The 27,850-nt window shown below is 60.0% G+C and overlaps 1 protein-coding gene and 1 non-coding gene across 2 annotated transcripts; one reads left to right on the top strand and one right to left on the bottom strand.

Annotated features, from left to right (window-relative positions):
- Nucleotides 1-1,334: 1,334 nt before the first annotated feature.
- On the bottom strand, nucleotides 1,335-1,498 carry LOC112061531 (U1 spliceosomal RNA). Its single transcript, XR_002890296.2, has one exon. It is a non-coding gene; the product is annotated as a U1 spliceosomal RNA (small nuclear RNA).
- A 2,678-nt stretch (nucleotides 1,499-4,176) lies between these two features.
- LOC101946108 (zinc finger protein 420-like) lies at nucleotides 4,177-20,209 on the top strand. The gene is made up of 8 exons (XM_065563852.1): nucleotides 4,177-4,384; nucleotides 5,159-5,353; nucleotides 7,342-8,388; nucleotides 12,139-12,258; nucleotides 12,473-12,693; nucleotides 15,838-16,129; nucleotides 16,609-16,716; nucleotides 17,958-20,209. The coding sequence occupies exons 2-8, from the start codon at nucleotides 5,281-5,283 to the stop codon at nucleotides 19,052-19,054; spliced, it is 2,958 nt and encodes a 985-aa protein (XP_065419924.1). The 5' UTR covers nucleotides 4,177-4,384; nucleotides 5,159-5,280; the 3' UTR covers nucleotides 19,055-20,209.
- Nucleotides 20,210-27,850: the final 7,641 nt, after the last annotated feature.

The raw sequence follows: 27,850 nt of genomic DNA, 5'->3' as shown, positions 1-27,850 counted from the left end.
GGGGCACCTGGCATTGGCCGCTGTCGGAAGACAGGACACTGGGCTGGATGGACTTTTGCTCTGACCCAGTACGGCCTTTCTTATGGCTCCGCGTAAGCCGCTACGGCTGTGCCACCGCGGTGCTCCAGTCTAGACGCCAGCCGGGCTTGTCCCGTCGGCGTGGGACATCTACCTCCCTGAAAGGCGGGAGCTAGGTCGATGGAAGAATTCTTCCCTCCGCACCCCTGACAGATGGAGCTGTGCTGATGTAAGTTCCCCAGGAGACCAGTCCAGAGGCTTGGTGTGTGCTGAACCGTCACGTCTACATCGCGCCGGCCGGCCGGGGTGTGAGAAAGACAAACCCGCTCCTGGGCGACACGGATACCCGGCCTAACCCCCAGCGTAGCTGACGGCGTTCGGGGAGGCGGTGGGGTAAAGCGACAGACAGACAGACAGACCTCCTCCGCCACAGCGTTCTGCCGGCCCAGTCTCCGTAGTGCCGCCGTGCCCCGAGAGAGAGAACGGACAGCAAAAGCCAAAGGCGCCCTGGGGCAGGCCGGGAACCTGCCTCCTGGACAAGTGCTGCCAGGTGAGACAGGTTTTGGAGGGGCTGTTTTTCTGCCAGAGGGGTGAGAGCCCAAGAGGGATGGATGGGCAAAGGGCTGTGGGCAGGGGGCAGAGGAGCCGCTGGGGCTCCTTGGGGTGAGTGAGGCCATGGGTCAAGTCCCCATAGTGCAGACTGGAGAGCAAGGCAGGGGACACAGAGCCACTTGCAAAGGAACAGATCAGCTGCAGCCCCCCACCAGGCACCAGAGCAGAACAGAGAGCAGCGCACGCCCGACCTCGCGCCTTCCCAGCTTCGTCTGTGCTTCACTGCGTGCCAAGGGAATCGCAAACGCAGTCCCCCATTACAGCCGAGGGGCACGGGGCGGTAAAAGCGGGGGGGTTCTGAAACTTGTACTGGTGACCCCTTTCAAATAGCAAACCTCTGAGTGCGGACCCCCCCACCACCTTATAAATTAAAAACACTTTATATATTTAACACCATTATAAATGCTGGATGCAAAGCAGGGCTTGGTGTAGAGACTGACAACTTACAACCCCTCATGTGACCTCATAACACCCTTGAGGGGTCCCAAGTCCCCGTGTAAGAACCCCTCAGTAAAAAGCTGTAGACAAGAAAGAAAACAGCAAGATGCTTTTAGAAGACCTCACACAACCCTGACTGATGTCAACCTGTCCGCACAGAATGAAGTAATCAGGAACACAATAAACAAACCCACCAGCTAAGGAATTAGGAAACGTTAACACCACTTCATAGTTCCTAGATTCAGCCTGTCTTTGCACCCGCTTGCCAGGGGAGAGCGCGAACGCAGTCCCCCACTACCACAAATTATGCAGTCGAGTTTCCCGCATTTGGGGAAATCGCAGGGGTCAGCACACCCGCAGTGCAATGGATGAGCCTCACCCTGGGAAAACCACCTTCGTGATCATGGTATCTCCCCTGCCAGGTAAGTATGAGTTGGTTCGCCCCGGCCGCCGCCCGCCCTCGCTCGCCCCACACTCTCAACACACGGTGGGGCCCGACTCGGACCGACCGCCGGCCCCGCCCACACCGGCCCCCACCGCCGCCAGCTGCTCCGACAGGCCCCGGGCTCGGAGACTTCTCGCCACCGAGCCCCGCACGATCAACTAGGGCTGTGCTCGTCAGCCTGGTCCCGTTCCCACAATGCTCCGCTCGCACGGAGATCTGCATACGTGCTCACGCGGCCCCGCCCCTGCCCTGGCCAGCCCCAGCTGTGCAACGCCGTCCCTGTACAGCCCCTGGCCCCAGCCCGGGTGTGACACATACCCCTCCCCCCCCCCCGCAGGGTCTGTGGGGCCCGTGGCCTGCGGGCTGGTCTGCGTGTGTCTGTGTGTGAGCGTGTTCTGCCGGGGGGTCCCCACAGCTCCCCCGGGAACTAACCACTGCCCGGGGCCCAGGCGAGTCGCTGCGGCTGTGACCAGCCCGGCACCCGCCCTTGCCCCCGACGCCGCACCGAGCTCGTGGCAAGATGCTCTCGCAGCCGGTGTCTCAGCGGCTCTCGCCACGGCCCAACCCAGTGGGGACGTGTTCCGCCAGGCCCAGGCCCCGCAAACGCCCCCAGAGGGAAAGCGCCGGCCAAACGGCACAACAACGACCCCAGGGCTGCCGAGTCCCTGAATGCAGCACACGCTGGTCAGAGCAGGCGAGATGTCACCGGGGCGCCCAGCACCTACTAGGGTGACCACATGTCCCGATTTTATAGGGACAGTCCCAATTTTGGGGGCTTTTTCTTCTATAGGCTCCTATTACCCCCCACTCCCGTCCTGATTTTTTACACTTGCTGTCTGGTCACCCTAGCGCCTAGTGTGGTGGTTTGTACGGCACCGACGGGCCCAGGGATGGACCGATCGCACTGGGTGCTGCACGGACACGGAGCCAGCAGACAGTCCCTGCCCCAGTCACCTCACAGACTGCGGGGGGGTGGGGGCGGTGTCTCTGTGTGTGTGTGTGAGTGTGGCACAGAAGGCCCCAGTGACCTCACAGACTGCGGTGTGTGTGTGTGTGTCTGTGTGTGTAACTGTGTGTGTGTGGTTAGTACACATAAAGATCCCATCTCCTGGCACAGAAGGCCCCAGTCACCTCACAGACTGCGGGGGGCTGGGGGAGGTGTCTCTGTGTGTGTGTGAGTGTGTGTGTGGCTGTGTGGCACAGAAGGCCCCAGTGACCTCACAGACTGCATTGTGTGTGTGTGTGTGTGTCTCTGTGTGTAACTGTGTGTGTGTGGTTAGTACACATAAAGATCCCATCTCCTGGCACAGAAAGCCCCAGTGACCTCACAGACTGCATTGTGTGTGTGTCTCTGTCTGTGTCTCTGTGTGTGTGTGTGTCTCTGTGTGTAACTGTGTGTCCCCATCTCCTGGCACACAAGGCTACAAGAGCATTTGCTGGATGTTGCCTGCCGGAAGCTGGGCCTGGCCGCCCGGATAATCGCCCAGTTCTGTTCATTCCCTGCGAGGCGCCTGGCACCGACCGGCCAGTGTGGGCAGACAGGACACGGGGCTAGCGGGACCCGTGGTCTGACCCGGTGGGGCCGTTCCTAGGATTGTTGGTATTTTTCTACCCTGGATAGAACTGTTGTGATCCACCCCACGCAGCGTGGGGCACGGGCCCCCCACTGCTGGCTGGTACCGGTACCTGGGCTTGGAACGGCCGAGATTTTTATCGGTAAATGTCAGTCAAGGTTCGTTCCGCCCCCCCATGTTACCGTCGATAATGATGAAAACGTCAGTACGACACGAGCTGTCGGAGCCCGGGTCCGCGTTAGATTTTGGGACATTCCCGTGTGGGTTCCGACACGCGATGGCGACACGTGTTTGAACAGCCGTAAAGCGTTAATGTGTTGAGTCTCCCCATCGCTGGCAGGAAATAACCGTCCGACCCCCCCCCGACCTCCCACAACTGCGACGTGCAACGTGATAAAAACCCAACAAACAAAACGGCTGGAAAATCCCCTGGACTGTGCCTGTGGAACGGCCCAACCCAGCCCCCGGGCGAGCCCTGGCATCGGCCGGCGCTCGCTGGGCCTGCTTGCGGCCGGGTGAGCAGAGCAGGGTCTGGCTTTACCCCCTCACCCGCCAGCTCCAAGCCCCCCAGGGGGGTTTCCAGTCTCAGAGAGTATTTCCCAGAGCCCCCCCCCCATACACACCCCCGGGGGGAGGATTGACGGGGCCGGGGCTGCAGTTCTGCCCTGCCCAGGATCACTGGGCACCGCCGAGGGCTCCCCAGAGCTACTGCCGGAGGAATTTGTCCCCGTCCCCCCCGCCGCAGCCCCAAACACCAGCTCCCCCTCCTGGACCCCCCGCAATGCAGGGCCCACAGCCCCCCAGGCCGGCCCTGTCTGTCTGTCTCCTGGGGGGCAGGAGGGGGTGGGGGTGGGCTCCGGGACCCCCCCTCCTCAGCCAGGGGCGGCGGGTGATGGGGAGACCCGGGGGCTGACCCTGCACCAAGGGGCCGTCTCCGCCTGCTCCGCGCCCCGGCCTCGGCTCTGCCCCGAGCGCACTAGCAGGGGCCGCAGCCCCGGGTGGGCGATGCGCTGTAGACGGACCCTATCTGTGCCGCCCCCCGCCCGGCAGCGGGGCGGGTCCATGGGCCCCCCCCCATCCCGGTCCGCTTTCCCCGCCCCCCCGGGGGTTGGGCTTCCTGGGTCAGCGCCGCGGCTGCATCCGCGCCCGGCCCCGCTGCTGCTCCCGGCCCGGGCGGGGGGAGCCCGGGGGCCGCGCTGGTCTGGAGCCGGAGCCGGAGCCGGAGCCGGAGCCGCCCCTGGGCCGCGCAGCGCCGAGCTCCGCCGGCGGGAGGGAGCTGCTGCGCCGGGGCCGGCAGGTGCGGGAGGGGCCGGGCCGGGGGGCGCTGCAGGGCGGGGGGAGGTGTGGGGGGCTGGAAGGGGGCGGGGGGAGGGCAGGAGGGGATGGGGGCAGTGCGGGGTGGATGGGCGCAGACCCCCATCCAGCCATGGGGCAGGAGCGGCAGGCAGGGGGTGACTCAAATCTGAACATCCCAGAGGCCCCCCCCGCCCTCCCAGAGCCCCCCAATCCTGCACCCCCACCGCCCTCGGTGTCTGCAGCGGGGACAGTGAGACTCCAGGGGCTGTGGTACCCCCCGGGGTGGCATCCCCTTCCCTGCCCCCCGGTCAGCCCCACAGGCCCATCCCGCCTGGTGTCCTGCCCCCTCCCTGCCCCCCGGTCAGCCCCACGGGCCCATCCCGCCCGGTATCCTGCCCCCTCCCTGCCCCCTGGTCAGCCCCACAGGCCCATCCTGCCTGGTGTCCTGCCCCCTCCCTGCACCCCAGTCAGCCCCACAGGCCCATCCCGCCTGGTGTCCTGCCCCCCTGGGTCAGGCCACGTCCCCCGGAGCAGGCCGGGGCTGGGTTAAAATCATGGGACGTTCCCTGTAGCAGATACAAGGGGAGACGCCTCATACGCAGATTAAACTGACACGATTTTAACTATACGCGCTCGGCAAAACATAAAATGAAAATTAAAAAAAGAGAAAACTAACAATTTAAATACTGTACCTGTAGCGCGGGCGATTCCGCCCCCCATTCCACTCAATGGGAATTTGACTCGACGCGATTTTCGCCTCACACGCTGACTTTAGAACCTAACCCCCGCGTCAGATGCGACTCCTCTCTATTCTCCTGGTGCATCGCACGCCCTGATCTCGCCTGTCCCCGTCCCCGAGCAGGATTTCTGATCCCCGGACCGGACGCGCTCTCCCGGATGGAGCGAGGGGCAGAGCCGGGGGTCCCAGACCCCTGGGGCGCTGAGGAGACCCCGAGAGACGCCCGCACAGGTGAGGAATCGCTTAAACCGGCTCAGAAATTCACCCCTGGCTTCCTGGGGTCTTTACATCCTGGGCAGTAACAGAAGGGGCTTTACAGGCCTTCCAGGGGCTGCCCCGCCCCCGGCCTTTTCCTCAACCCCATTTTATGTTTGTAAATGTTTTTCTCTGCCCTACTGCCCTGTGAGAGACCCACACAACACAACGGGGCAGCTGATTGTGCAGGGGCCGCAGAGACGCTGACTGGGCAGATGCTGCCGCCGGCATGAAGCAAACCGGCTGGGGCCAGCGGTTAGGAAATGCGGTTCCTTCGCTCATCCGTCAGTGACTCGCCCGGTGGTGCCCCTGCCGCCAGCGCGTGGGGAGGGGATTTCAGGATCGGGGGAGTAAATGCGGCTGGGGTGTTAATTCTGTATTGAGGGCGAAGCAGCTCACCAGATTAGTTTAAACTCCAGGCCGCCGTCCCCCTCCACACACAACATTTACAGAGGTGTGGTTACGTGCCTAGTGCAAGGCAGTGGGGACACGGACTCACACGCAGTGTCTCAGGTGGTGAGTGTGCGCACACGAAATCTCACCACAACAACCAATATCTACCACCTTACGGTCAATTCTTTGTTGGCTCTTATGACCTGGGTTCCCAGCTCCGCCGCCTCCTTTCCCATTTCTGTGCCTCGGTTTCCCTGTTGTTAGGCAGATCATGCACCGTGAACCATCTTTGCACAGTGCTTTGCGACCTCCAGGTGAACAGCTGCGAGGGAGGCCCAGAGCAGTAATATAATCACTGCAAAGGCCTCCCGGCCTCCCCAGGCCTCAGCCCAGATTGTGACCTCATTACGTTCCTTGCTTTTTTCATGTTGTACCTTGTGAAGAAGAATAATGATTTGTGTGACGTGAGCATCTAGCCCGGACTGAGCTCAGGAGCCCATGTGCTCGGAGCTGGACATACACCTAGCGAGAGACAGTCCCTGCCCCGCGGACCCGGCCGTGTGAACGGCCAGTGAGGGGAGGGGTGTGAGGACAAACAGAAGCCCAGGGAGAGGACATAGCAGCCGGTGGTGAAGCTGGGAATAGAGCCCAGGACTCCAAAGGCGGAGGAGTGACTTGATTGTGGTGTTTTAGTCCCTGCGAGGGGGGAAATAGCAGCTACTAAAGGGATCTTTGTCCGGGTCTGTTCTGGCCGGAAGCTCTGTGAGTCTGACCCACCAGACCGCGCTGCCCCTCAGCGCCCATCACACGGGTAATTCCCCTGGGGTGACGCACGGGGGTCGCGCTGATGCTGACTAGTCACCCAGCGTCTCTGGCCGGCTGTGCCCGGTATCCGGCAGCGCGGTCACTTTCACGGATCGTTCCCACGCCCGCCCAGCCGACGTCCTGGGACTTGCAGGGTCGTTTTCTAAGTACATTTCGAAAGTGCTGACATCTGTGCGTGAAGCTGAACCGCGGGGACTCCTGCAACGCTCCAGTTAGGGGTGTGGGGAACCTGGCGGCCACTCGCTGCAGCAAAGGAGACGGGTCCGGTCTTGTCCCTGACCCTGCACTATCTGTCCATCCACCCATGGATCCTAGTGTACCCAATCTACACCCCCCCCCTCCGGAATAGCCCCAAGTGCTCCCTCTGCTGGTGCTCAGAGCCCCTGCAGGCCGCCAGAGTGAAATCGACCTGACTCTTGTCAGTGTCACAGGAGCCCACAGGAAACAGCCTGAAAATGACCAGTGTCTTCTCAGTTTCCTGCTGCTGGGGATCTCTGAGCAGCACCAGAGCTGCCTGTCTGCAGACTCAGGAAGGCAGTGCGGCCTCATCGGGCTCCCTACAAAATCAGCCTCCCAACAAGAAGGGCCAGAAATGAGAGCTTGAATCCTCTGGGAGTTCCCGGCCTCTCCTCCCACCAGGGGCAGTGCCAGCAGCCAGGGGATTTTTTACACCTCGGGTTTGTTCCCCTGACCTGAGGAGTCCAGCGCAGGGCGTGACGGGTGTCTGAATTCTCTCTTTCTTTCAGCGCGTGGGAACGAGGAGGAGGTGACTCAGCCAGGGGTGGCGAATGAGACGCTGCCAGGAGGAGCTGGAGGGGACATTTCCCGGACTCCGGAGCCGGGGAAAGCCTCCGAGGGGCAGCAGGGGAACCCCACGGAGGAGAGTGGGGATGAACCCGCCCCCCGCGGGGGCGACACAATGGACCCGAGCGAAGCCACGGCCCGGCCAGGGCGGCTCTACACCTGCCCGGAGTGCGGGAAAAGCTTCACGCAGAGCTCGCACTTCATCCGGCACCAGACGGTGCACACGGGGGAGCGGCCGTACCAGTGCGCGGACTGCGGCAAGAGCTACCGGCAGAACTCGGACCTGGTGAGCCACCGCCGGCTCCACACGGGCGAGGAGCCCTTCCACTGCGCCGAGTGCGGCAAGCGCTTCCGCCAGAGCTCGGAGCTCATCATCCACCAGCGCAGCCACACGGCCGAGGCCCCCTACCCCTGCCCCGAGTGCGGCAAGCGCTTCCGCCGTAGCTCGCACCGCCTGGCCCACCAGCGCACCCACACCGCCGAGCGCCCCTGCAAGTGCCCCGACTGCGGCAAGGGCTTCCGCACCAACTCGGACGTGGCGCAGCACCGGCGCACCCACACGGGCGAGCGCCCCCACCAGTGCCCGGACTGCGGCGAGCGCTTCAGCGTGCGCTCCACGCTGGTCAACCACCGCCGGGTGCACACGGCCGAGCGCCCCTTCGCCTGCGGCGAGTGCGGCAAGCGCTTCACCCAGAGCTCCACCCTCAACCGGCACCGGCGCATCCACGTGGGCGAGCGCCCCTACCGCTGCCTGGAGTGCGGCAAGAGCTTCAACCGCAGCTCCAACCTGCTCACCCACCAGGTGCTGCACACGGGCGAGCGCCCCTTCCGCTGCCCCCGCTGCCCCAAGAGCTTCAACCAGCGCGCCAACCTGCTGACCCACCAGCGCACCCACACGGGCGAGCGCCCCCACCAGTGCCCCGGCTGCGGCAAGCGTTTCAGCCAGAGAGCCAACCTGCTGGTGCACCAGCGGCTACACGCGGGGGACTGACCCCGGCTGGTCTCTGGGGCGCTCTAGCCAGCCGCCCGCTCGCTGGCGTCGGGTGTGGCCGATCGGGGACTCCTCCGGCTCGGCAGCCCCCAGCATTCCTGACCAGCTCTTCCCTCCTGCCAGCCCGGCGTAGGGGGACGGCGTGAATGGGCCGGAGGTGTTAACATAACCCAGCCGCTGTCCACCGTTACTCAGTGTTAAACACGGGCCGGCGTTGGGGTGCAGAGACCGCTGCCCGCTCAGCGCCAGGGCACACACCGTTCCGCAGCCTGGGAACCGTTTCGTAACGACGCAGCAAAGGCCGAGCCGGTAAAGCCTGTGCAGTGTGAAGTACGAAGCCAGCCAGGCTTACCCTGTTAGTGTCCGCGGTCCCGTTCCCGTCCGCCGGAGAGAGGAAAGGCCCTTTGTCTGAGCGTCTCCTGGGTGCATCAGCGCTGGCAGTGACGAGACAGGAGAAGGGAGCTGAGACGGGCTGGAGCCAAACGTCTGATCTGTTCAGCCCAGGTGTTGTCTGGGCTTTGGCTGGAGCTGGGGGTGGCCGTGGCCTGTGGGTCCCGCTCTCTGGCCCGGGCTGGGTGGACATTTCTCAGGGTGAGATCCCAGGAGACGGGGGTGGCAGCCAGGATGGGGAAACTCGCTCCAGGAGACCCGTCTGGTTGTTTCGGTTTTTCCCCCCAAAGTCTCTTTCTTTAAGGCCCTGCAAAGGGGGAGGTGGGCGGCCCGGCCCAGCACCTCATCATTATGTTCACCAATTAAATTTATTTCCATATGGACAAACTTAGTGTAAGTTACTTCGTTCCCCCGTTTTCGTATTTATGAAGTTCAGACCTTAACACACACAGTCCCAGGGCCGTAGCAATCGGTCTCTTCGGCTGAACTAATTCAGGCTCGGTCTGGGTTTTGTCACCTGCCTGTAACATCATCCGCGACTCAGGATAACCTGACGGACTTTTCATGGTTACTTCCCACGCAGGCCGAAGTTATAAACCCAACTGTCCCATCAGGTCCCTGGGCTAATGACCTGACTTCCCCTCTGGGGGGCTGCAGGGTCTGTGTAGCTCTGTCCCATACCCCGTCATTCACAACAATTTCAGCGGGACCCCGCGTATCCAATTGAACTGGGACCGGAGCCAGATCAGATCATTGGAGTTTTAAACCAGCCGTACGGGTATCGATCATTCGTACACTCCTCACTCGGTAACCCTGAACGGCACAGAGACCGCCTGCAATGTCTGTTTAACGTCACCCAAGGCACCATCGCTGGTTAGCTGCTTTACACACAACGTCACAAACAGAACAATTGTAAAGAAATGCAAAAATGATAATTATTACCAAGCATTAAAACATGGCCCCTTCCTTATTTACAGCGACACGAACTGTCACTTCTTTCCTGTCCTGCCTTCTCGCATGTCTCTCCAGTCCCTGCCATCCGCCCAGTTCTTCATGTACTCCGTCCCCGTCCTTGAGATCTGCTTCTCATTGACCTAGGATGTCACTGACTGGTCAGTCCCACTAGAACAGGGGACGCCGGGCAAATCCGGACCGCCAGACACGTTTGCCCGGACCCTGAAATCTCTTTACTTATTTCATTGTTGTTATTGTCTCTGGAGTCTGGCCCTTGACCGAGAAATTTGGACTTTGGCAAAGTACAACGACTACCCCTGCTATGTAAAGATTAATTCAGCACGGATGTGTCCCCGAATTCCCCAGTCCTCACCCTACGCGGGGGACCAAGAACTCCCCCATGGGGGAGGCTCATGGCATGGGACACTGACTAACTGAAAGGAATCATAGAATCATAGAATATCAGAGTTGGAAGGGACCTCAGGAGGTATCTAGTCCAACCCCCTGCTCAAAGCAGGACCAATCCCCAACTAAATCATCCCAGCCAGGGCTTTGTCAAGCCGGGCCTTGAAAACCTCTAAGGGTGGAGATTCCACCACCTCCCTAGGGAACCCATTCCAGTGCTTCACCACCCTCCTAATGAAATAGTGTTTCCTAATATCCAACCTAGACCTCCCCCACTGCAACTTGAGACCATTGCTCCTTGTTCTGTCATCTGCCACCACTGAGAACAGCCGAGCTCCATCCTCTTTGGAACCCCCCTTCAGGTAGTTGAAGGCTGCTATCAAATCCCCCCTCATTCTTCTCTTCTGCAGACTAAACAATCCCAGTTCCCTCAGCCTCTCCTCATAAGTCATGTGCTCCAGACCCCTAATCATTTTTGTTGCCCTCCGCTGGACTCTTTCCAATTTTTCTACATCCTTCTTGTAGTGTGGGGCCCAAAACTGGACACAGTATTCCAGATGAGGCCTCACCAATGCCGAATAGAGGGGAATGTTCACGTCCCTCGATCTGCTGGCAATGCCCCTACTTATACAGCCCAAAATGCCGTTAGCCTTCTTGGCAACAAGAGCACACTGTTGACTCATATCCAGCTTCTCGTCCACTGTGACCCCAGGTCCTTTTCTGCCGAACTGCTGCCTAGCCATTCGGTCCCTTGTCTGTAGCAGTGCATGGGATTCTTCCGTCCTAACTGCAGGACTCTGCACTTGTCCTTGTTGAACCTCATCAGGTTTCTTTTGGCCCAATCCTCTAATTTGTCTCGGTCCCTCTGTATCCGATCCCTACCCTCTAGTGTATCTACCACGCCTCCTAGTTTAGTGTCATCTGCAAACTTGCTGAGAGTGCAGTCCACGGCATCCTCCAGATCATTAATGAAGATATTGAACAAAACCGGCCCCAGGACCGACCCTTGGGGCACTCCGCTTGAAACCGGCTGCCAACTAGACATGGAGCCATTGATCACTACCCATTTATCCCGACGATCTAACCAGCTTTCTATCCACCTTACAGTCCATTCATCCAGCCCATACCTCTTTAACTTGCCAGCAAGAATACTGTGGGAGAGCGTATCAAAAGCTTTGCTAAAGTCAAGGAATAACACGTCCACTGCTTTCCCCTCATCCACAGAGCCAGTTATCTCCGCATAGAAGGCAATTAGGTTAGTCAGGCACGACTTCCCCTTGGTGAATCCATGCTGACTGTTCCTGATCACTTTCCTCTCCTCTAAGTGTTTCATAATTGATTTCTTGAGGACCTGCTCCATGATTTTTCCAGGGATTGAGGTGAGGCTGACTGGCCTGTAGTTCCCCGGATCCTCCTTCTTCCCTTGCACTACATGAGTCTTTTTGGACTGTAACCCAAGGGGGCGTGTGGCGCAGCTCGAGCTCACAGGACGCAAAGCGGCTCCCGCCCAGAGGAGACAGGACAGACGTTTCAATCCCAGTTCAGAAGAGAGCTGTGACAGAACTGCAAAGCAGGGGAGGGGGTACGGCTCCCATCAGCCCCTCCCCATTGCACGGATCCCTCCTCCTGCCTTTCCCATCAGCTCCCACTCCAAGCCAGGTCAGGGGAAAGGTGCTGAGCCGGGAGGTGGCTGGGCTCTGGCTGGGGGCCGGGAGCCGCGGGGCAGCTGGAGAGAAGCCCAGGGACGGTGCCAGAGCTGTGCGTGGAACAGGCTGTAAGTGCCGGACGACCCAGTGCTTTGCCTGGCTGATTTCAAAGGCAGCTGTGCAACTGTCCCGGTTCTGGGCCCATTTCCCTCTGCTGCGGCTGGGGAGGCTCTGAGCACACAGAGGCCCCAGGTGGGCTGGCTGCAGACTCAGGAAGGTGGTGCTGGGATTCCCATTTGGATTCTGCTTCCCACCCAGGCAGGCTGGGAGCTTTAACATGTTGAATCCTGCAGGTGATGGGCCGGCGAGCGAGAGCGAGGAGGGGGATCCCCAGAAGGAGGATCGGGAGCGAGCGGAACCGTGTGGGATGGTGCTGGGTCAGTCCCAGGGGAACGCGTCTGGGAGCCCCGAGGGTGAGCACAACGCAGACAGGCTGTACCGGTGCCAGGAGTGTGGGAGGAGCTTCCGTCAGAGCCCCCAGCTTATCAGACACCAGGCCATCCGTACGGGGGAGAGCCCCCACAAATACCCCGACTGTGGGAAAGGCTTTGCCCTGGGCTCAGACATGACCAGGCATCGGCACGTCCACATGGGAGCGCCCCTACGTGTGCCCTGAATGTGGGAAAGGCTTCACTCACAGCTCCAACCTCATCCGGCACCGGAGCCTGCCCACGGAGGAGAAACCCTACAAGTTCCCGGCCTGCTGGTCCTGGAAGGGCTTCCAGGTGAGCTCCCACCTCGTCACCCCCCAGCGCATCCACACAGGCAAACGCTCCTACCGCTGCTCCGAATGTGCGGAGGGCTTCAGCCACAGCTCCCAGCTGGTCAAGCCCCGCCGGACCCACATGGTCTGTATGCGGGAGGGCCTTTGGGGCCAGCTCCACCCTCATCAGCCAGCAGCGCACCCACACGGCCGAGCGCCCCTTCCAGTGCCCCGTCTGCCGGAAAAGCTTTGGCCAGGTCTCGGGGCTCACCCGGCACCAGAGGATCCACCCCAGGGAGCGCCCCTACAAATGCCCCAACATGGTGCCCTGAGGTGATCGCTGACCCCCTGACTACCCAGCCCCCCGACGGGCTCCCCCTCCCCACTGCCGGGCCCCTCCAGCAGCCTGGGGGCAAGGGGGAAGGGAGGGAAAGCCCCGACCGGCCCCTCCTCCGCGCTGGGTGCAGGGGTCCCAGCCGGGCGGTGAAGTGGCTCCAAACAGACATTTCTTCTGATCCCAGGACCCAGCTGATTTCCAGCGGTCGGACAGAGCCAGGAAGTTTTATCCCAACCCTGGTTCTGGCCAGAGAGACGTTACCAGCCCGGCCTGCCAGGGCCGATTCCCCGGGAAGCAGCAGGGGCTTGATCCCTGAGCCGCAGGGGCTGAGGCTGGTGTCACTCCTCCTGGCACCTAATCCAGGCCGGGTCCCCGGCTGGCGCGAATCGGCCGCAGCCCCATTGGGGTCGGTGGAGCCGGGTCCCCGGCTGGCGCGAATCGGCCGTAGCCCCGTTGGGGTCTGTGAGGCCGGGTCCCCGGCTGGCGCGAATCGGCCCCAGCCCCGTCGGGGTCGGTGGGGCCGGGTCCCCGGCTGGCGCGAATCGGCCCCAGCCCCGTCGGGGTCGGTGGGGCCGGGTCCCCGGCTGGCGTGAATCGGCCGCAGCCCCGTCGGGGTCGGTGGGGCCGGGTCCCCGGCTGGTGTGAATCGGCCGCAGCCCCGTTGGGGTCGGTGGGGCCGGGTCCCCGGCTGGCGTGAATCGGCCGCAGCCCCGTCGGGGTCGGTGGGGCCGGGTCCCCGGCTGGCGCGAATCGGCCGCAGCCCCGTCGGGGTCGGTGGGGCCGGGTCCCCGGCTGGCGTGAATCGGCCGCAGCCCCGTCGGGGTCTGTGTGGATTCACACTGCCTGGGGATCGGGCCGCTCCGTCTATCAGCCCAGCCGACTGGCCGGTCTCTGCAGGCACAAGCCCGCTGGGCGTGTAAATGCTGGTTAGCGGGACGGGCTGGCTGGTGTCACGGTGGCTCACCAGCGGCTCAGCTGCTCCGGGCCGGGCTGGCTCTGTACGCTCCGAGCTGAGAGGTTACCGAGTTTCTGTCCTTCGGTTAAGCTGGTGTGAGCGGGTGGTAACTGAAAAGCTGGGGGGAGAGGGGTGCAGATGGCCGGGCGTCTGACAGGCCCATTGGAAGGGAGCCGAGGTCGCAGTGGGGTCTCTGAGTGGGCACCTCGTGTCATTCGCTCGTTACACAAGAATAACCTGGACACGACATGGACTCGTCAGATCTCAGCCCTCGAAGTCCTCTGTTAATTGCCGTTGTATTACCAGAGCGTCTCCGGGACCACGGCCCCCTGGGCCAGAGGCTGGCCCTACCCCGTGGAAGAGACTGTCCTGCCCCAAGGAGCTTACGCGCTAAACAGCCAAAGCACATGTTCTCCCCACTCACAGGTAGGGAGATGGGGCACAGAGAGATTAAGTAACTTGCCCAAGGTCAGCCAGCAGCTCAGTGGCAGAGTCAGGAATAGGACCCGGGCATCCCACGCTAGTGTTTTCTCCACGCTACCCTTCTCTCTACCTCCAGCACGTGGTTACCCCCCTAGGACCAGCTCCGCGTTTCTTTCTCTAGCTTCTGCTTTCATTGGCCCGTTGTGTCAGTTAGTAAAACACACAGACGAGTTTCCTCTCGTTCAGGAAGGAACTAAGGACGGGGCGCGGGGAAGGGCCTGGGGCGGGGCTGAAATGCAGCATCTGGAGCCGGGCCCGGGCACTCAGGGCGTGTTTGGGGTTTTCCTGCTCCGAACCAGGAGGAATAAAGCGGCTTTGTGGTTCCCAGTTGCCCTGAGTCCTTTGCTGAGAGAACAGGAGTGTAAAAGGGGTGACAGGAGCCCCCCAGGAAATGCTCTTGAGGGGTTTGTCCGCGACACCGTATAACCTGCTGGTTCTGCTCTGTGACCCGCGCGGGCCTGGAAGGTTTCACCCCAAGGCTGAGTTACGGATCCCTCCCCTGGGAGCTCCCTGTGTAACATGCCTAACGCCCCGCTACGCCGGCTGGGGACTTCTCCTGCCTGATCCACGCGCAGGCCGGCCCCATGGCCCAGCCAGGCCGGAGCAGCCCCCGCTGGGCTCCCCCATGGCCTCTGTGCTCCCCCACACACCCTGCTGATCCCAGCCAGGCCGGAGCAGCCCCCGCTGGGCTCCCCTATGGCCTCTCTGCTCCCCCGACCCCCGCTGATCCCAGCCAGGCCGGAGCAGCCCCTGCTGGGATCCCCCATGGCCTCTCTGCTCCCCCACCCCCTGCTGATCCCAGCCAGGCCTTGTGCACCCCCACTGGGCTCCCCCATGGCATCTCTGCTCGCCCCCGCCCCCCGCTGATCCCAGCCAGGCCGGAGCAGGGGTCCGATACAGGTGTAAACGCCTCTGTCTCCCCAAGGGACGTACCCGGCCCCGTTCCCAGTGTGTCTGTGCCTCGCAGGCCATGGTGCAGGGACACTCAGACTGCGGCTCACACGCCCCGAGCGCCTGTTTAACGTGTCTCCTGCGGCTCTTTGCAGCACCAGGTATTAAAACGCCCTGTGATGTAATTAACCCGGCTCAGTTATTAACCCGTCAGGCTGCTTTTACCCTGTGCGGGGCAGGGTGGGTGTCACCCCATGGCCCGGCGGGACCCAGAGGCCAGGGCCTGGCCCCCCATGCAGCAGGGCGGGGTGTCACCCCATGGCCCGGGGGGACCAGAGGCCAGGGCCTGGCCCAAGCTCTCCAGGCCGCCTGGGGCGAGCTGGGAATCGCAGGCGGGTCTCCCAGGCGAGCGCCCGACCGCGGGGTCCCCGGGTGCCCGGTCCAGCCCCACGGTGCCCCTCAGGCGGGCAGCCTGGAGCAGGGGAGCTGAGCGGGGGGGCGGGGGGCTGAGCTGGGGGGGCAGGGAGCTGAGCGTGGGGGTCGGGGAGCAGCCGGGGCTGGGCGGCGATTTGCTGGCCCCGGTCCTGCTGGTTCCCCCCGGACACGGTCTGTGAGTCCGGGAGCCTCCCGGCCCCTCCGGGAGGGTGGGGACCGCCCGGGAGGGGCGGGTCGGGGGCGGGTCCATGGGCTGCCCCCCCCCATCCCGGGCCGCTCTCCCCGCCCCCCCGGGGGTTGGGCTTCCTGGGTCAGCGCCGCGGCTGCATCCGCGCCCGGCCCCGCTGCTGCTCCCGGCCCGGGCGGGGGGAGCCCGGGGGCCGCGCTGGGCTGGAGCCGGAGCCGGAGCCGGAGCCGCCCCTGGGCCGCGCAGCGCCGAGCTCCGCCGGCGGGAGGGAGCTGCTGCGCCGGGGCCGGCAGGTGCGGGAGGGGCCGGGCCGGGCCGGGGGGGCGCTACAGGGCGGGGGGAGGGCAGGAGGGGCAGTGCGGGGGGGGGAGGGCGCAGCCATGGGGCAGGAGCAGCCGCCACCGGCTGATGGGCACCGGGCAGGGGGGTGACTAAGATCTGAACATCCTACAGCCCCCCGGCCCTCCCAGAGCCCCCCCACCCCATCCCCCCACCGCCCTGCGTGTCTGCAGCGGGGCCAGTGAGACCCCACGGGCTGTGGTATCCCCCCGGTCAGCCCCACGGGCCCATCCCGTCTGGTATCCTGCCCCCTCCCTGCCCCCCAGGTCAGCCCCACGGGCCCATCCCACCCGGTATCCTGCCCCCTCCCCACACCTCCCCACGCCCTGGACCAGCCTGAAAAGCGGCTGTGTTAGAATCATGGACCCTTCCATGTAACAAACGTGGGGCCACGTCCCCAGCCCTGATCTCGCCTGTCCCCGTCCCCGAGCAGGATTTCTGATCCCCGGACCGGACGCACTCTCCCGGATGGAGCGAGGGGCAGAGCCGGGGGTCCCGGGTCCCCGGGGTGCTGAGGAGACCCCGAGAGACGCCCACACAGGTGAGGAGTCGCTTAAACCGAGTCGGAAACCAAGGGCAAAGCCCCCAATGTGGGTTGTCGTTGTTACTATTTGCATTAGCAGAGCTCGTGGGCCAGGACCCCACCGTGCCGGGTGCTGTACGAACCCCCAGAGGTTGCCCTGCCCTGCAGAGCTCCCAGTCTGACTAGGCCGGACGGACACAGGGCGGGAGGAGAGACGGGCCCAGAGAGGGGACGCGGCTTGTGCAGGTCACCCAGCAGCAGGGCCGGGAACAGAGCCCCGAACCAGAGGATGGCCGCGGGCTCAGGCTGCCGGTTCTCAGAGACCCCTGCCCTATGGCTCGGGTGCCCTGACGCCTGGGGTTTGTTCGAGTGTCCATCAAGCTAAATAGCCGCTTGGCTGCGCAGACGCAGGGGGCAGGAGGTTTCATTTCTGTACCTCGCCTGGGACGAGAGTTCTCCGGCCTCAGCTGCTCGCTTTGTGCCGTTATTAAGTTCACTTCAAAAGCACCAGGAGGCAGCGTGGCCTAGTGGATACAGCACTGGCCTGGGAGTCAGGAGAGCTGGGTTGGGCACTGGCCTGCTGGGTGACCTCGGGCCAGTCACTTTCCCTCCCGGTGCCTCGTTTTCCCCATTGTACAGATGGGGATAATGACCATGACCTGCTTTGTAGCCAGGGATTATTTTCTTTCTTAAAATCTGTGACAATTTAAGCAGGTTGGGCCGTAGGGAGCTCCTGCTGCCAGGTCGCTGCCTGGAAATGTGATGGCCACATGCTGCAGGAAGGGAGACGTCTCTGTCTAGCCACATCCCTAGCTCCTACCCCGTCCATCCGTCATTGCTAGATCCCAGCGTGTCTGTCTGTCTGTCCCCCTGGTGAATAACTCCAAGTTCAGAGCCTCCCAGCAGGGACAGAGTGAAATTGACCTGATCTGGATCAGTCTCACAGCAGCCCTGAAACTGACCAGATTCTTGCCAATTTCCCTTTGCTGCTGCTGCAGGGGAAACTCTGGGCAGCAGCCCAGGCACCCGCGCTCCCTGTCTGCAGACTCAGGAAGGCAGCACAGCAGCTGTGAATCATCTCCCCCACCAGACTGGCTGGGAACGTCAGTGCATTGATTTTAAATGAGCCCTGAACCCCGCAGGGGCTCCCGGCTCGGGTCTGTCCCTGAGGGGCAGATTCCCAGCCATAGGGGAATGTTCTTTGGTTTGCCGCCCCCCTTTCTGAGCCGAGACTGACCCGTGTCTGGATTCTCTCCCAGCAGGCGAGGGGCTGGTGAGCGAGACGGAGGAGAATCCCGAACAGGATGGTCTGGAGCCAGCAGAACTGTATGGGACGTTCCCGGGACGTTCCCAGAGTCCTCAGCGGGGAGCGGCCTGCGAGCGTCAGGAAGGCGATGCCACGGCGGAGAGAGCGGGTGAGTCCGCGCTGTATGGGGCGGATTTCACAGGCCCCCACGGGACCGTGGCCCAGCCCAGAGCCTCCCCGGGAGACAGACTCTTCACGTGTCCCGAGTGCGGGAAGGGCTTCGGCCAGAGCGCGCACCTCATCCGGCACCAGACGGTGCACACGGGGGAGCGGCCCTACAAGTGCCCCGAGTGCGGGAAGGGTTTCAGCCAGAGCTCGGACCTGACCACGCACCGGCGCGTCCACACGGGCGAGGAGCCCTACGCCTGCGCCGAGTGCGGCAAGCGCTTCGCCCAGAGCTCCAACCTGATCCGGCACCAGCGCACCCACACGGCCGAGACGCCCTACCGCTGCCCCGACTGCGGCAAGCGCTTCCGCCGTAGCTCCCACCTCGTCATGCACCAGCGCACCCACACCGGGGAGCGCCCCTACCGCTGCCCCGACTGCGGCAAGCGCTTCAGCCACAGCTCCCACCTGCACCGGCACCAGCGCATCCACACGGGCGAGCGCCCCTACAAGTGCCCCGACTGCGGCAAGAGCTTCGGCGTCAAGTCCACCCTGGTGACGCACCGGCGGGTGCACACGGCCGAGCGGCCCTATGCCTGCGCCGACTGCGGCCGGGCCTTCGCCCAGAGCTCCACCCTCAACCGGCACCGGCGCACGCACGCGGCCGAGCGCCCCTACCGCTGCCCCGACTGCGGCAAGAGCTTCATCCAGAGCTCCAACCTGGTCACCCACCTGATCCTGCACACGGGCGAGCGCCCCTTCCACTGCCCCCGCTGCCAGAAAACCTTCGCCCAGAGCTCCAACCTCAGCCGCCACCAGAGGACCCACGCGGGGCGCCGAGCCCGCCCCTGCCCCGAGTGCGGGGAGAGCGTCCCGCGCGGCGCCGGCCTGTCCGCCCACCAGAGACGCCACGCGGGGCAGGAGACACCCTCGCCGCCGTGCTAGGGCCAGCTGGTCCACCTGGTACCCGCCCACCAGACGCCACGCGGGGCAGGAGACCCCCTCACTGCCCTGCTAGGGCCGGCTGGTTCCCCGGTACCCACCCACCAGAGACGCCACGCGGGGCAGGAGACGCCCTTGCCGTCCTGCTAGGCCCGGCTGGTCCCCCTGGTACCCGCCCACCAGACGCCACGTGGGGCAGGAGACCCCCTCAGTGCCCTGCTAGGGCCGGCTGGTTCCCCTGGTACCCACCCACCAGAGACACCACGTGGGAGAGGAGACCCCCTTGCGGCCCTGCTAGGGCCAGCTGGTCCCCCTGGTACCCGCCCACCAGACGCCACGCGGGGCAGGAGACCCCCTCACTGCCCTGCTAGGGCCGGCTGGTTCCCCGGTACCTGCCCACCAGAGACGCCACGTGGGAGAGGAGACCCCCTCGCAGCCCTGCCAGCCAGAGTGAGGGGCGCGTGCCCCTATTCCCTCACACCTCTCCCAAGTATCCGGCTGCCCCATCCTTGCTAGCAGCTGATCAGATCCCTCCTCTGGGTTTGCCAAGCTGAGGCAGCCCCGATTGGCTCCTTGCTGCCGAGTTCCCGACCCACCTGATGTGGCAGGGGGAGAAGGAACCTGCCATCCCCCTCTGATTCCCCAGCCATGGAAAACACGTGGGCTGCGTCCTGCCCAGCTGGAGCCGTGTCCCGTGGGGCGCTGCCCTCTCCCCTCGGTGCTGCCCAGGGAGCTGGGCGCTGGGACGGCTCGCGTGTGATGGGCTGTGCCGGGGCTTGGCCGGCAGGACGGAGAGCCAGCCCCGCTCGCTCTCGTTTCCCTGGGTCTCCCCAAGGAGCCTGGCGCTGTTCACCCTGCCAGTGGTACTCCAGAGCCCTTGTGGGGAGCTCCCTGCTGCCTGGGGGAGTTGGCCAGCGCCGTCGCCCCCTTCCCGGCTGTATTTAACGAGCTGTATTTATGATGAGGCGTTCCATTCTAGCTCGACTGATAAGAGGCCGATGACGTCGTCCCGGGATGGCCGAGGCCGCCCGACCGGGCCAGGAGTCCAGCCAGGCTTCTCCTGCACATCCCTCTGCCTCATTTCTCCTCTTCCCCCTGCCCAGAGAGTTCAGTGCTGGACAGACCCTGCAAGTGATCAATAAACCATGTAGAAAAGACCGGGAGTCGCTGCGTCGGGAAGCTGCGGGGTTTCTGTCGGCTGAGGGTGAGAGTCACGGACCGGGACTCAGAGGCTTAGCTGGGGGGGGTGTCCCTGATCCCTGCAGTGGGGGGAGGTAGGGGCAGGCAGGGAGCGTGGGAGGACGGCGGTACAGGGCTGGGGGGTTTGTTTCTCAGCCGAGGCTGTGAACACTCTGCACTGGGGAGGGATGGGAGGCAGCCGATGAGTTGTGCTGATGGCAGAGGGATGAAACAGGCACTCCCAGAGGTGGGAGGGGGTGTCCCCCGATTGCTGGGACCCTGAGCAGGGCTGAGGTATCCCCCCCCCCCAACTGGACCTGTAGCCGGGCCAAGCCTGTCACTGATGGGAGGGGAAGAAGAGGGGCCCAGCGCCCCAGCAGGTCCCTCCCGCCCGGGCAGGGACGGCAGAGACAATCTGTCACCCCCACAAGCAGAGCTGGAGACTCCGGGGGGATCAAAGCCTCTGCCGGGATTGGAAAGGCTGACGCCGCCTGTGCTGCTGGTGGACGAGGGGTTAATGCAACAGGGCCCAGTGGCTGCAGCATGTGGGGCTAGCAGTGCTGGGGGGGGGCGCTAGCCGTGCCGGGGCGGGGGGGGGGGGGGGCTAGCCGTGCCGGATTGCAAAGGCTGGGGAGAGGCCCAGGACCGGCAGAGGGGTCAGCTCTGGTTCGGGGGCGTTCACAGGTGGAAGTTTGGAAATGGCAGAAGATAGTAACACGGCTCAGACCAGGTGTGTGGGGCTGTGGCCTGAAACGCCCGGCAAGGCGAGCCGCTGGGGAAGGCTGCGTGAGGAGTGAACGAGCGTCTGTCCTCCGGGTCACGGGCGTACGAGCAAGGCCTTTAGCTGCAGAGGGTCACTGGCAAAGCACACGTACATGGAGATTGACGGAGTCCAAAGCCCAACGGGACCACTGTGATCATCTGTCCAACCCCCTGGACAGCACAGGCCAGAGACCTGCCCTATGATCATGAATGGGGCAGATCTCGGACTAAAACAGCCAGTTGTGATTTAAACATTGTCGGGTGGAGAATCTACCCCAGCCGTTGGTAAATTGTTCCAATGGTTCGTTACCCTCACTGGTAACAATGTGCACCTCACTCCGGTCGGACTTTGTCTAGATATAAAGCGTGACATGCAGGAAAAGAAGAAACCGTCCTCTTTGTATTTGAAATCACAGGGAAACCAGCACCAATTTCAGTTAGAGTGCACGGAAATGGGCCTGAGGCTAGTGCAGAGTGTAAGATATTAACACATTCGATGACTCTGTAGTTCAAACACACACCACAATTCAAGTCGGCGTGAAAGTTTTCTCAAGTTTATGCCCCACGACTGAGACAGAAGTGAGGTTTGGCAGTTAGAGGGTAGCTTTAGTGTCACGTTACCAGGGAGAGATCTGAGACTGTCTCTCTGGCAATTCTCACTCACACGTGCAGAGACCGGATGGCTGCGGGGGGAGAAACTGGGCAGAGCAGAACAAGTCACGTAACGAAGTTGCTGGTTCTCAGTAGCACTTCACGTTAGGAGCTGAGTTTAAATAAGACAACGCAGAGCTGACCATTAAACAAGGAATCGTTAGAGCTCTCCCAACACGCAGGGCAGCCCCCGATTGCGGAAAATACCCAGCAGGACAATTGGGAGCTTACGGTTAGTTCTTGAAGCAACAGCAAAGTAGCTTCAGTAAGTTGGTCCCCGTTAGATCAGCCATCTCCTACCAAACATGCAAATGTTATTTCCATGCAATTACAGTGCTCTCCGGGTGAGAGACGCCCACGGGGATTTAGGCACCGGAACTTTGTTAGAGGGCGTTCCATTCACCCCTGGAACTCTGTCCAGAGTCTTAGGAGATTTCAAATCTGAAGGCTATTTCAGTGGTCCTCCCCCCCCCCCACGTTTTAGTGTGGTTTTGCTCGGCATTTCTTTGGAACCAGGATATTTTAGTGGGATCTGTGGACGCTGTTACGTTTAAGAATTTCAGTGGAAAGATCCAGAACAACGGTCTGGATTTCTGGGACACGAATCTGAACTACGAGGGAGGACGTGGTTCTCAAAAGACAAGATTTGTGCTTTACAGGGCCAAATTCTGGCTCCTGCAAAGCACAGAAGCTCCCTGTGGAACCGTCGCCGAGAACACGGCCTGTGCAATCGTCCCGTGCTTTAGTGCACAGGGGGGTTCTCTCACCTTCCTTTGGTATCCCCAGTGATGCTGGGGGTGGGGATTGATGTATTTTTACATAGTTAGGTTTGGCTTGTCAGACAAGCACTTTCTTTCCTCGGGTTCTGTGTGTTTGGGACTTCAGACCTCTAAGGTTCCAAAACCCAGGTTCTCGTCCATAAAGGACTTTTCGTTAAAAGAGAGGCCCTCTCGGGAAAGCAAAGTTCCTGACCTTGGCTTACGTGCGTAGGAGGCTCTTCCCGAGTCGGGAGCGAGACGCCCGGGCATTCCAGACCTCAGGGGCTTTAGATGAAGGCTGCTCTCAGGGGAAGAGAGTTGGGTCTCTTAGCGGAGAGATCCAACGAACTGGGATTTTGCAACGTTTTGTATACACTTATTTTTCTGTTCAGTTGTATTGAGGGGCTGGCTCGGTTCCAAAAAACGATCAATTTATTGCGTCAATCATCGGCCATTGGGCAGGCCCGGATTTGGGGATAGGTGCAGATTCAGTTGCAAATTGTAAATTTGTCCACTTGGCAGGTCAAATTGTCACTGCATGTTTCTTACCCACCCAGCTGGCGCGCTGGATCCAGAAATATCCACCTATCCCAGCCTCCCTGGGAATTCCGTAGCGGCTTCATCAGCGCTGTTAATTCAAATATACACTGACCGAGTCGTTTAAAAGTCGTTTGGCTCAACTTTCTGTTACTTCCTGTGCCATTTCAGCACAGAACGAAAGCTTCTGGTGTAACGTGGTCATTACGTTCTGGGAGCTTTGCTTAACTGCAGAGTTTCAAGGTTTGTTCTTTTTTCTGCTTGTTCTTAACTTTAATTTGAGGAGAGGTCATTCCATCTTTCTCTTAAGAATAAGAAGTTTTCCCCAATTTGATTCTAATTTTAAACAACTTGTAGGTTACTTATCAAAACAATCTCCTAATTCCCAGTAACTAAAATAATCTGGCTATCCCAGGCATTATCCTCAAGAACTTAAAAACATTAGTAAAAAAAAAAGCAAAAATTATATTTCTAACTCATGTTTAATATCATATTTATAATTAAAATAACAATTCCTTTATAGATGATTTCTAGATCAGTAGAATGTAAAGATACATTTCCACATTAACTCTCATACTAATACCAAACACTATTTCTAAGCTAATAAAAAAAACTAATTACAAACACAAATGATAACAAATTTAGCTATATGTATTCAGGCAAATTGTAGGATTTTGTTACCAAAAAAGAATTGAGAGTTGGTACCTTGAGAATTAAATTCTAATTTAAACCTGGGAACCTTGGTGTGAACTTGGACATTAATTCACTTCTTGGCGTACATCTCAAAGTGTTTACATTACAAGAACGGCACCAGGGTCTGGTTTAGTGTAGAGATGAGAGATCTCCCCAGCAGGAAGGGAATCTGGTGTAATAGCTGTGACCTCATCCCCCCTGGACAGTGAGTGGTCCCTTGCACGGCCGAGTCGTAGCTACTAGGACTGTGTTTAACGTGACACAAGACTTACACGATGGCCTTCGTTTGTAAACTTCCATGCAACTTTTCAGAGAGCGATGAACATATTTGGTTTAAACAAAAACCTGACTAGAGCCTGTGATCGAATTACATCTTATGCCCGATTCTGTGGATGTTTTAGCCAGGATCATGGGTTCCGCGTAGGAGCTGTCCAAGCACAAGGGAGGGGTGGGTGAGTAACTGACTCTCTCTCGAATACTGGAGCATGGGGGTGTCCGTTTGCCATCTCGTCTCACTGCTCTATGCCTTCTTCAGACAGAAGTGACTGAATCCCTGGCTCCAGAGGGGGTTCTGGCTCAGGAAGGAGGAGGGGAAAGGCGTATGACAGTGCGTGTTCATGGAAAGGTGATTCTGCCCTTTAGCCTGGTCTGGGCCTGGTTTCACACCAGCTATTCCATTAGACCGTTGCTGTAGGGCTGCTACTGAAAGGAATATCAAGACGGCCTATTCAGGGGTGAGATTTAATCCTCTAGGCCCGACAAGGAGAAAACCCAGCTGTTAGCTGGCTCTGGGCCGGGGGAGGGAGGGGGGCTGGAACCCAGACACTGGTGGTCCAGGGTACCTGTGGGAATCAGGGGCTGGCCCCACGGAGGAGGGCTGGGGGATCCCTTACCGGGGGATGGTGCTATGGGAGCAGGGCAGGAGATGGCCCGTGGAAAAGGCTCCCCAGAGAGGCCAGGGGTTGCAGGGGCACAGATGGGGCTCCCTGCCTCAGAGGGGCCCGGGGACCTGGAGCTAGCGGGAGTTGGGAACCCCAAGAGGGAAGGGTCTAGGCCGGAAGGGCCAAGAGAGGCTACTTCATAGACTCAGCACGCGGCGCCCCGGGAAGGGGAACGTTACGCTGAGTACTCGTCAGTGAACGCGTTATCGGGGGAACTGGCACGGGACTGAGGGCAAGGTGCCAGCAGGGCTGCGCTGTGCCACAAGGGGGCATGGCCCTGACACAGGCCCATCTACCCCGGTATCCCGTCTCTGCTAGTGGCCAATGCCAGCTGCTCCAGGTGTAGGATGCCCCCTAGTGGACAATTGTGGAATAACCTGTTTCTAGGCGTCAGTTTTTTAAAAAACCACTCGGCGTTGGATGCTCTCCTTAGCCATAGGAGCGTCCAGTCCTGCTAAGCTCTTAATGTCAGCTGCATCCTGTGGCAGTGAGTTCCACAGGCCAGTTGTGCACGGCATTGAACCAATAGCCTTTCCCTGGAGTTTTATGGCCTGCTCTCAGTGACTCTTGATAACCTAGTGCGACCGCCCGGTGGTTCTGGGTTTGGGCTGCAAATGCCCAGAACCGGACCCCTGACTGAGTTACTCCTTGTAACCCCTTGAGCTTCATCCTTAATGCGCCCTGGAGTTCTCCCGTTTGACACCCCCCACGACAGATCCTTCACCCGGGGTTAACTCCATGGCTGAATTGCTTCTGCCGGCCGCCAGGACTCAGGGATGAGCCCAGGATGGTGGAACTCAGGTCCGGACAAGCCACTGAAATGACTTCGTAGCTGTGTGTTTCTGGCACCGGAACTTAGCCCAAAGGGGGGGTGGGGAATAGGATCAGGTCCTAACCTCAGGAGACTCCGGTTCTCTTCCCAGCAATGCCACTGGGTGAATGTGGACAAGGCATTTGCCATCTCTGTGCCTCAGTGTCCCCTGCCGCAGTTACTGTCCTGTCTGTGTAGACAGTGTCCATGTGGAGACAGCTGAGGTAGCTGTCCCAGTACACAGGACTGCTGATACACCACTGGTGGATGAGGAGATGGCTCAGGGTGGACACTGGCAGCTGGTTACTTCTGGCAGCAGGCAGTGCACCACCCCTGCTCCGAACCCTCCCGCCATGGTAATAGGTAACCGTTATGCTCTTCTTGATACAGGAAAGAAGGAATCACTCCCTACAGTAAAGGAGGAGAAGCCTCGTACCCCTAAGGCTGGAGAGTCTGCTGCCACCACTGCGAATAGGAAACGTAGGGTAGTGGTGGTCGGAGACTCTCTGCTGCGGGGGACGGAGGCGCCCATCTGTCGCCCTGACATTTCATCTCGGGAGGTATGCTGCCTGCCGGGGGCCCGTATCCGAGACGTTACGGAGGCATTGTCGAGGATTATCCAGCCCTCTGACTACTACCCCATGCTACTCATCCATGTGGGCACAAATGATACTGCGCGGTGTGACACTGAGCGGATCAAGAGTGACTACAGGGCTCTGGGAGTACGGGTGAAGGAGTTTGGAGCGCAGGTGGTGTTCTCTTCAATTCTTCCTGTCAAAGGTAGGGGCCCGGGCAGAGACTGATGCATCATGGAGGTGAATGCCTGGCTGCGAAGATGGTGTCGCCAGGAGGGCTTTGGCTTCCTAGACCACGGGATGCTATTCGAGGAAGGACTGCTAGGCAGAGATGGCGTTCACCTTTCGAGGAGAGGAAAGACCCTATTCGGACACAGACTGGCTAACCTAGTGAGGAGGGCTTTAAACTAGGTTCGACGGGGACAGGTGAGCAAAGCCCACAGGTAAGTGGGGAACATGGAGACCGGGGAGATGGGTCGGAAACAAGAGGGAGTGTGGGCTATATTGGCAGAGAGAAAGGAGAGTCGGGACAAAACTGGGAGGAAAGATCAAACCAGTATCTTAGATGCCTATATACAAATGTGAGAAGTATGGGGAATAAGCAGGAAGAACTGGAAGTGCTAATAAATAAATACAACTATGACATTGTTGGCATCACTGAAACTTGGTGGGATAATACACATGATTGGAATGTTGGTGTGGATGGGTACAGCTTGCTCAGGAAGGATAGACAGGGGAAAAAGGGAGGAGGTGTTGCCTTGTATATTAAAAATGTACACACTTGGACTGAGGTAGAGATGGACATAGGAGACGGAAGTGTTGAGAGTCTCTGGGTTAGGCTAAAAGGGGTAAAAAACAAGGGAGATGTCATGCTAGGAGTCTACTACAGGCCACCTAACCAGGTGGAAGAGGTGGATGAGGCTTTTTTCAAGCAACTAACAAAATCATCCAAAGCCCAAGATTTGGTGGTGATGGGGGACTTCAACTATCCGGATATATGTTGGGAAAATAACACAGCGGGGCACAGACTATCCAACAAATTCTTGGACTGCATTGGAGACAACTTTTTATTTCAGAAGGTTGAAAAAGCTACTAGGGGGGAAGCTGTTCTAGACTTGATTTTAACAAATAGGGAGGAACTCGTTGAGAATTTGAAAGTAGAAGGCAGCCTGGGTGAAAGTGATCATGAAATCATAGAGTTTGCAATTCTAAGGAAGGGTAGAAGGGAGAACAGCAAAATAGAGACAATGGATTTCAGGAAGGCAGATTTTGGTAAGCTCAGAGAGCTGATAGGTAAGGTCCCATGGGAATCAAGACTGAGGGGAAAAACAACCGAGGAGAGTTGGCAGTTTTTCCAAGGGACACTATTAAGGGCCCAAAAGCAAGCTATTCCGCTGGTTAGGAAAGATAGAAAATGTGGCAAAAGACCACCTTGGCTTAACCACGAGATCTTGCACGATCTAAAAAATAAAAAGGAGTCATATAAAAAATGGAAACTGGGACAGATTACAAAGGATGAATATAGGCAAACAACACAGGAATGCAGGGGCAAGATTAGAAAGGCAAAGGCACAAAATGAGCTCAAACTAGCTATGGGAATAAAAGGAAACAAGACTTTTTATCAATACATTAGAAGCAAGAGGAAGACCAAAGACAGGGTAGGCCCACTGCTTAGTGAAGAGGGAGAAACAGTAACAGGAAACTTGGAAATGGCGGAGATGCTTAATGACTTCTTTGTTTCGGTCTTCACCGAGAAGTCTGAAGGAATGCCTAACATAGTGAATACTAATGGGAAGGGGGTAGGTTTAGCGGATAAAATAAAAAAAGAACAAGTTAAAAATCACTTAGAAAAGTTAGATGCCTGCAAGTCACCCGGGCCTGATGAAATGCAT

Source organism: Chrysemys picta, chromosome 12, assembly GCF_011386835.1.
Source record: "Chrysemys picta bellii isolate R12L10 chromosome 12, ASM1138683v2, whole genome shotgun sequence".
Taxonomy (NCBI): domain Eukaryota; kingdom Metazoa; phylum Chordata; order Testudines; family Emydidae; genus Chrysemys; species Chrysemys picta.
Note: the sequence above shows the minus strand (reverse complement) of the source record. Positions and strands in the feature narration are given on the sequence as shown.

Bases quoted from the DNA above. Each gene is read 5' to 3' on its own strand.
- LOC101946108 (XM_065563852.1), top strand. From the start codon at position 5,281: ATGGAGCGAGGGGCAGAGCCGGGGGTCCCAGACCCCTGGGGCGCTGAG. The intron at 5,354-7,341 runs GTGAGGAATCGC...TCTTTCTTTCAG, and splicing joins CCCGAGAGACGCCCGCACAG to CGCGTGGGAACGAGGAGGAG. The intron at 8,389-12,138 runs GACCCCGGCTGG...TGAATCCTGCAG, and splicing joins GCGGCTACACGCGGGGGACT to GTGATGGGCCGGCGAGCGAG.